The sequence below is a fragment of the Podarcis bocagei genome (assembly GCF_964188305.1).
Source record: "Podarcis bocagei genome assembly, chromosome: 14".
Taxonomy (NCBI): domain Eukaryota; kingdom Metazoa; phylum Chordata; class Lepidosauria; order Squamata; family Lacertidae; genus Podarcis; species Podarcis bocagei.
The window spans coordinates 39,062,903-39,072,221 of record NC_138139.1 but is presented as its reverse complement, the minus strand read 5'-3'; the positions used below and the strand labels follow the sequence as shown (position 1 = coordinate 39,072,221).

General features: G+C 45.4%; 1 protein-coding gene across 1 annotated transcript in view; it reads right to left on the bottom strand.

Annotated features, from left to right (window-relative positions):
• Window positions 1-865: 865 nt before the first annotated feature.
• Window positions 866-9,319, bottom strand: part of NTN3 (netrin 3) — a 111,838-nt gene continuing 103,384 nt past the window's right edge. Inside the window, exons 6-7 of the mRNA XM_081169879.1 lie at window positions 7,585-7,659; window positions 866-3,667 (exon numbers count right to left, since the gene is read on the bottom strand). Of these exons, the coding sequence (XP_081026005.1) occupies window positions 3,339-3,667; window positions 7,585-7,659 (404 nt within the window). The 3' untranslated portion in view covers window positions 866-3,338. The remainder of the gene's footprint in view (window positions 3,668-7,584; window positions 7,660-9,319) is intronic.

Genomic DNA, 9,319 nt, shown 5'->3' with positions numbered 1-9,319 from the left:
AACTTTTCCCTTTTTTAAAGGGAAATTCCCTTATTCCGAATAGGATTCCTTGAAAGAAAAGGGAAAAGTTGACAGCTATGGTTTGTGTGCATCTCTCTGTGTAGGGCTATCATTCTGTTCAGTATTTGGTGGGAATGAGCCGTGCAGCTTACATGTTTTTCAACCCATCCAAATTTATATGGCAGTTAGATATAAGATGCGGACATTCCTTGACAGCCAGAAGAGCTAAAAAAAGAGAAGGTTTTGTTGAGGCTGTCATGTTACCCCCAAGTGGTTCCTCAACCAACAAGGCCAGCTCTACAGTTAGGCAGAACTTAGTTAAGTCATATTAGGTGCTGGGGGGGAGGGGCAGGGAGTGGTGGCAAGGTGTTGAAGCACAACCTGCCCTGTGTCCCCTAAGCCAGCCTGCTCCCCTCAGGAAGACACACTGTCCCACTGTCAGTGTCAAAATAAGGCTCAGCTACTAGTTCAAACAGCTTCTGTATGTTAAAGAGGGTCCACCACCTTGTTGTTAGCTTCAGGTGGCAAATGTCTTGGAGTGGCGCTGACCACCAAGAAATGCAAACTTTACAAGGGCAGGCAGCTCAGGTTCCCAGTAAAAGAACTACGTCAACTGGCAGTCCTGAAGGCCAGGAGGCAGCAAGGTGAGACTGGGAGCATCAGCCCACCTCACAATTTGCATCTTAGGATGGCCTCCAACTAAGTTCTACTCAGAGAACCACTTAAATGAATGAGCCTAAGTTAGCCGTGTCTACTGATTTCAATGGGTCTACTCTGATTAGGACTAGCACTCGATGCAACCCTGAGCAAAAACCAGAGCATAAAAGTGGGAAGGAGTCTTGTTTCACTTTAAAAACTAGCAGACTTATTGTGGCTTTAAGTGTTTATGGACCAGAGACCAATACATCAGGCGGAAATTACAAGCACATACACAAGAGATACCAACACAGAGACACAAAGGTATAAGGGGTGGCAGTGGTGGTCAACAGTGAAGCCCAAAGTTGGTGGAAGGCAAAAGGTAGAGTCTCTGACACATTTGCCCCATGCTTACAACCTATTTTCTCTGTTCTAACAGTAGATAGCAAAATTGGAGTAAGGTGCATTATGGGTATTGGAGGGCACAAAATGGAGATCTTCCCATTACTGCTTTTTTCAATGACCAATGACTGTCACAGCTGCTCCCTGTGGGGATGTGGAATGGGGTGAGCACTTGTCCCCATGCCCTTCCCAAATTCAAACTGAAATTTCTCCATTGAGAACTCTGGGTTCAGCCTTAATCTTAGGCATCTGACAGCTTAAATCATTCTTCCCTCAACCTACTGCTCTCCAGATTCTTCTTTGTTGTCGTCTTTACTTCAATGCTTAACAGTCCCAGCCAACATAGTCACTGGCCTGGAATGATGAGAGCTGTAGTCCAGCCACATGCAGGCAACCAGGTAAGGCTGGGTTAGAGACACGAATCAACTGAAAATACGTTGAGCATCTGAAAAGGTGCCTATATCACTTGTATAAACAAAGCTAAACCCTGCAGATAGAAAATGCTACCTTACATTTCTTCACGTGAGAATGAATGAGAAAGGACTGTTCTAAAAAGGAAGCCCACTGTGACACATGGGCACCACTTGTATTCAATATTTCAGCTTCACTTTATTTTTAAATTTAAGTCCCACCCACTTAGCCTCTGACCTCGTCCATTTGGAGTCTTGGCCAAGTCTGAAGCCTGCCCTCAGGCTGAAAGAGGTTCCCCACCCCTGATCTCTGAAGAAAGTTTATTTAGGACAATTGCTTTTCTCGTAAGCAATTTTGTACAGATTGAATTGATGGCTCAATTAAAACTTATCTGATTAATTAAGCAAGGGAACAATTATCGGTGTATGTGTGTCAGAGAGACAGAGAGAGCAATGAGGCAGTACTTCTCAGCAGACCATCTTCGGTTTTGCCCATCTCTCCCAACGGAGGGCCATTTTGATTAAAATTCTCTGTCGCTATTTCATGAGGGCCTCCACTCCCCCCACTGTCGCCCCAAACCACAAAACCCTGGGACAATGAGACCATCCGGGGCATTATGATGGGGTACCAGGATGCCATCGCAGAAGCTCTGCTCTTGCTGCTTGCAGAACAAAAGAAGGAACCCCCCCAAAAAACTATTGGTGAATCCTGACTCCCCCTGAGAATGTTTGAGGAAACACCCCTTTTTCTGCCTCTGTGAACACGGTGGAGCTTTTTTTGAAGCCATTCCAAACTGATAACACCACCTCAGGCACCTCTGAGTTCCTGCCACAATCCTACCACAGATCTGTTTAAGGTGTCCCAAGGTGGGTTTTCTCTGGGGGTGGGGTGGAGTATTCACACCATACCTTTAAAGCATTATGATACTACTTTAAATCATTATGTCTCCCCCCAAAAAAGAATTATGGGAGCTGTAGTTTCTAAGGGTGCTGGGAGTTGTTAGGAGACCTCTACTTCTCTCACAGAGCTACAATTCCAGAGTGGTTTAGCTGTCAATCCCTTTTCACAGGAAACTCAGGGAATTGCAGCACTTGGCAGGGGGATAGAGGCCTCCTAACGATACTCAGCACCCATAACAAACCATAGCTCCAAGATTTCTTGGGGGAAAGCCATGGCTGTTTAAAGTGGAATGGAAGGGCTTTAAATGTATGTTGTGAATGTGGCCTGTGTATGTGTGTGGGTGTGTTAGAGAGAGAGAGAGAGAGAGAGAGAGAGAGATTACTGTTAACAGACTTAATATGACTACCTAGGAGTGATTAGTGGGAAGGGGCATCACTTTCCGGAAGTAGGAAGCATAACGTAGCAGTAAGGTCAACGTTTTGTGGGTGTGCAGATGGGAACACCAGATTGGCTCTGTGAGTGCACATGTGCCGTCCTGACCTCCCCACCACCTCGCCCCTGCCCAGTAAGTGACAGCTCCTGTGGTTGCCCCTCTGGAATTTGGCAGGATCAGAGAAACACTGTCATTGTTTTGTTTTGTTTTTTAAAAAAGAAAAACAGGGTGGGAATTTTGCTCCTGCTCAGAGACATTCTGAGCTGTCTTCTTCCAAGTCTCTTCAGTTCACCAGCCTTCTCCTTCACTTCGCTCCTTGTTAAAGGTTTGTCATTACTGTGTTACTCTTAATAAACTTTTTTTTTAAAAAAGGACCCATGCACGCAACCCCCACCCCCCAAGGAATCATTGCCAAAATATACACTATACACAGGCGAGTCCATCCATTCACATGATATGTATATGTACAGAGTCTCTAGGAACAGTCTGCTGGGTGCAGTGCACAGGGGACCAGAGAGAAGGGAGGCATGTATTAACAGACACGAGCCTAAACCAATCATGGTTTCAAGCACTTCCCCTTTTTCTCCCGCCTCTGCAGTTTCCTGAGCCGCCGAGTCCAGGCATCCCTCCACTGGATCACCAAGCTGTTCTTGTCAGCCATTAGTCCTGGCCGGTCAGTGGGGTTTTCACTGATCCCCATGACCAAGTACTTCCTGCTGATTTGGATCTTGGGGCATTTGCACGCCAGGTCTTTCATGTGGATCCACAAGAAGTTGTCGCCCCTTTTCACCCGTTCGTCTCTGCACTTGTAGACCGAGAGGATGTTGACAGTGAACTTGGCCCAGTTGGCCACCGTCTCCATGTCTAAGACGTTGACTTGGACAACTGCAGGGCAAGAAAGGAGAGAAAGTGAGGCCACAGGTGGCAAGGAACTGATGCTGAATATGTGAAGTGATGTATTAGAATTAAACTTACAAAGAGTTGTTGAGCAATCATGAGATTTCATAGTCATGAAATCATAAAAACAGTTTTATGCTGTTTCCGAACGAGCTGCACTGACTGCCAGTATTTTACCAAGTGAAGTTGAAAATGTTACTGTTAGTGCATAAACCCTTAATGGCCTAGGACCAGCTCGCCTGAAGGTTACTTGCCTTGTCCCTTCTAATCTGGCCAGACCACTGCAATAATGTGGAGAAGCCGTCCTGACTGTCTCACAGTTATCTCTTTATTTGTTTAGTTTCTACACAAATCAAAGCTTTTAGCAGCATAGGGGCACAAGTAAAGATGCAACTCCGTTCCTACTGAGGTCAGACAGGTGTGTACAATCCAGATATCTCATTGCCTGCCAAAACTGCATTTGTTTTTAGAGAATTAGTTTGAATCAATTATTCTGGATTTTATGATTTTATAGTTTGCTGGTGGGACTCAGCTGAGTCTCCCATCAGCAGAAGATCTGAGTGAGAGGAAATGTCCATCTAGCCCACCTTCTTGTTCTCACAGTGACCAAGCAGATGCCTCAATGGGAAGCCCTACTGATGGCACTTCAACTTTAAATAGGGTTTGCACTGACCAGCCCCTTAAAGCACTTCTTTAAACAGAGGTGGTCAACGATGCAATAGCATAGCAACCTGCAATTCGCGGCAACTTGTTCTTACTCCATTCATAGTCATATCAGAGGCAAGCATTACAGGTTCCTAAGATTTGCACTCTGAGTAAAGGAATGCAGCTTTGGGTGACCTTCTCAAAGTGGTAGATCATCTTTTATCATCTCCATGTCTCTACACCAAACCCTCCAAGCGTCCCTATTTTCCAGGGACAGTCACGGATTTACAGAAGCCATCCTGGAATGTCCCACTTTTCCTTAGGTCATCTCTATTTTCACTGGAGAAATGTTGGAGGGTATGGAGTTATGCAACCCCTGAGTCAAGGAGATAAGTACTATACAACCTTTAGAAGACATCTGAAGGCAGCCGTGTATAGGGAAGTTTTTTAATGTTCAGTTTTTTATTCTGGTCTTAGACAGGTTCGAAGCTGCCCAGAGTGGCTGCAGCAACCCAGTCAGATGGGTGGGGTATAAATATTACCGTTGATATTATTATTATGGGATAGGACATTCATTGGAGAAATGTTGGAGGGTATGCTACACTACTGTTGTTACTAGCTTTTTTTGTGCTACAGCATTGATTTTTTTTTAAATCATAGGATTCATATGTTTTGTTTATAATGATGCCTTGTTGATCCTGATAGACCGAAAAGCAGGGAACACAAATGTATTTAAATAAACGATCTCTGATCACAATTATCTGCAAGGCTAACTGCCTTTGCAGAAGATATCATTTAAAAGCCAAAACACTTCTCAGCTACCACCCTGTCTCACGTCCATCTTCCCGTTCCCTTCCACCTTGCCAAAAACAGCTTTTCTGTCTGAGCCAAGGAGTTCCTGTGGGAGATCAATCACAAACCACAGCCTCTTTTAGGGATCCTCCCTCTGCTCCAAAGAGTGAATGTGCTTGTGTCAGGGTGATTTACAACCTGCCGTCAGGATGTCCTGAGTCCAAACTTCACACACATCCCATCCCATTCAAACCCTCTCACCCCACACACCTTGCAAAACAAGGGAATTGGGAAGAAGAGAGGGTACTTTTTAACATATTTGGCAGACAGGGAGTGACTGTGGGTTTAGGCAAGAAGGGGAGAGGGTCCAGCAAGTTCTCCTAGTTGTGTGTGTGTGTGTGTGTGTGTGTGTGTGTGTGTGTGTGAGAGAGAGAGAGAGAGAGAGAGAGAGAGAGAGAGAGAGAGAGAAAGAAAGAAAGAGAGAGAGAGAGAGAAAGAAAGAAAGAGAGAGAGAGAGAGAGAGAATTTCAAAGTGGAGAAATAGGGCAAGATCGGCAGCCCCTGAAGCCAGGAGCGTATAACAAGCACAGGAAACATGGGGAAGCCGTCCCATACTAATTTTTTTGTCATCTTTGCCCTGTCACTTTTGTTTTGTCAATTCATGTTTAGAATCTGATCACCGGGAATCAGCAAAACAACTTCACTCGTGTCATATTGCTTGTGTAACAAACAGCAGGGCACTGATAGGTTTGGATCCACTGAATTCAGTGCAGATCCCACTGGGAGGTGGATAATCTCCAGGGCCCAGTCCTCAGAGCCCTGGAGTCGCTGTAGCAACCATCCCTCCTCTGCCACGACTTTCCACCATAGTCAGCTTGAGCTAGCAGGGATATATGGGGAGGAGGGAAGAGAAATGGAAGAGCTGGGTGGCCTTTGATATCAGCATTTTGAGCACCCAAAGGTCATATCTAAGCTTGAGATATAGTCTGCATTTGCACGATACATTCAAAACAGTCATACCACATTAAACTGTTATGGCTCCCCAAAAATAATTCTGAGAACTGTAGTTTGTTATGGGTGCTGTGAGTTGTGAGGATACCCCTAGTCCCCTCACAGAGCTACAGTTCCCAAAGTAGCTTAACAGCCAATCTTCTTCTCAGAGAATTTAGCTCTGGGGGGGGGGGGGAATAACACAACTCTCGGCACTTTTAACAAACGACAGTTTCCAGGTTTGGGGGGTGGGGTCATGGTTGCTTAAAGTGGTATAATACCATTCTAAATGCAGATGGAGTCTAACATATCTAGTGAAAATGACCTCATGAAGCAAAAGGTAGATTTCAGTGATCTGGTTATTAGTGCTCCCACCTCCATCACAAAGGTTTGATCAGCAGCTTATTCAAAGACCCGAATCAGAAGCCAAATTAGTACTGTATATGATAATCTGGGCTCTTTCTGGCCTACTTAAGGCAGTAGAAGCCAGTCCATTACAGCCCAACTGCTATCTGCCTAAGCCACCCCGCACCTGCCAGCTTAGAACCAGTCCATCAGTTGGTACTGCCTATCACCTTCCTCCTCTTTAGTCTCACTGTTGCTGCTGTAGAACTCAGCAGGGAGGAGGATGGAGAGAAAACAAGAATTATCTGGATCTGCCTGTCTGCCGTTGGCTCTGGCGCCACCTACAGTGGACCTCCCTGCTTTCCACCCTCCTACTGCCAAAGGGCAACAGCTACCACCTGTACAAGATGCTGCCTAAAATTTGTGCTCAGGATCTCCTGCAAATTTTATTTAAAATTTTAATAGTGGCTGTAGGCCCCCTGAATAGGATCAGGGACATGGCACCAGGCAAGAAGGGTTATCTGTTTGCTTTGTCTGTGGAGTGCTGAGGGCATGGGTTTGTTTGGGAAAACAGTGTTGTGCTGTGGCCCCAATCTGATTAATGACTCTTTGCTGCTTCTATTATATTTAGGTGAGAGAGATCGAGGTCCTGTTCTCATCTAAAGTGATGCTAACATGTATCAGGAGGACTTCTCAGAGGCGGAGCTAACTGTTCCAGCACCTGGAGAGGCACACATGCTGTGCACCTGTGGGGGCGGGGCTAGCTGCCCACAGGGGCACCTCCTGTGGTGAGCATCCCAGGGGGGGTGCTGTCTGCAGCGCACATCCCAGGGGGGTGCCACCTGCGACGAGCATCCCAGGGGGGTGCAGTGAGTGTCTGGGGGTGGGGCGGCGATGTCACCCCCCTCACGGATGACACCCAGTGCGTGCCGCCCCCCCCCCGCACCTCCCTTCTTCCACCACTGGGACTTCTGAGCCCAGAGATCTTACAGTCTGCAGCTGGTGCTTCTTAAAGACTTATTTGGAAACCACCAACCAGAAGGTAGGGCAAGTTCCCAGATAGGAAATTCCTGGTTTGACCTTTACATTCTGAGAAACCCTTTTGCATTAGAGAAAGGAGAGCTGCTCCTTACCGTAATCTTTCTTGCAGTACTTTTTCATGTTAATTTTGTAGTTGCCTTTGGCTGGTTTGCAGTAGGAGTCACAGTCTGCAGGAAAATACAAGGGAGAAATGCAATTAGGATGACAACTAAGAAGTCAGCAGGGCGGCAGCAACATCATAGTGAGGGATGGACAAAATTATCAATTTCTGTTTCTCATTCTTTCTAGTCATTTCCACAGTTCTCTGTATTGCTGCATCAGTTGCCAATGTTCCTTGCCCACCAGCCCCCCACCCACCATTCCTTCAGCACCCATGGGGTTGGGAGTACAGTGGTACCTTGGTTTACAACCATAATCTGTACTGGAGGTCCACTTGTAAACCAAAACAGGTTGTAACCCAAGGCACCAATGGGGCCTCCCAAAAAAAATTGTTCGTAATCCCCCCAAAAATGGGTTGTAATCCAAAAAAAGGTTGCAAACCGGGACACGCACTTCTGGGTTTGACATGTTTGTAATCCAAAACGTATGCAAACCAAGACATATGCAAACCAAGGTACCACTGTAAAAGGAAATTTCTGCTTTGGACCCTAGTCATGCTACATCAAATGCCCTTGTAGTTGAGACTACACAGTATTAAATAAACAAGCAAGCAAGCAAGCAAGCAGACAAATGATATTTGAAGGAGACATTATTATTTAGAAGTTCAGCTTGTAAAACCCATTGAGCTTCAACAAAAGCTCTTCAAACCGCCGAAATGCAGCCTTTAGGGTAATAATAATAATATCTTTATTGTCATGAAGGGTGATGTTCAACTAAGTATTTCTTCAGAGTAGACCCAATGAAACATGACTAAGATAGCTCCGTTTATTTCAGTTGGTCTACTTATTTGAAAACCACCCTTAGTTTTTAGTTAGAAAAGCAAACAATCCTAAACTGTTGGCATGAAGTAGGAGCCAAAGAAAATGAAAGAAGTACCCAGCTTTTGCTTGATTTTAAATCATTCTCTTGACTTCTTGCACTAAACTTTCATTAAAAATAGTATAATTTGAAAGCCTCGCCATCAGCTCATTCCCATGCCATAGCAAGGATAGTTCATCAGTTGCTCTGGTGTTTTGATAGACAACATCACCTCTGAATAAAGTTCCACAATGGCAGTCCATCACAATGCATATTGCTAAGCTGGAGCTCATCTGGGAAAACAAGCTTGTGGAACACCTCTCTGCCTCTCTGCCTTGACAACAGAAGAGCAAGGAAAATTTAGCATGATGCTGCTTGCAGCAGCCTTCCTGATGTGATCCCTGCTACTTCACCCCCAAAGAGGAAGTTAAGGAGGCAGTGGTTTCGGTCCCATCCTATGTTTGTCGCAACCAGTGCTGCTTCTGTTCTGCTGCAGTTCAGCTTCTGCTAAAACCTACATTACTCTATTCACTATCCACTATGGCCGAAATGAATTATGTCATTAACTTCAGTGCATTTCTGTGGAAGGAATGTATCAAAAGCAAAGTAGAAAATGATCTAATTATTTATACAACATTTGCGGACTAAAAAAAAAATCCCACCACAACAGTGACCATTGCTTGTATTCACTTGCGTGGTTTCCGTTTCTGTCCTTGGGCGAACGTGTGAAATGTTGCATTTTCTGCTCCTGTTTCTGATGGAATTTCACAAAATCCCTCCCTACAAGCAGCATAGGCACCTGGCATTAAACAGCCTGTCCATGTCAAGATCCAAACTCCCCTCCTTTCTTGGCCAACCCCAAACCTCCCC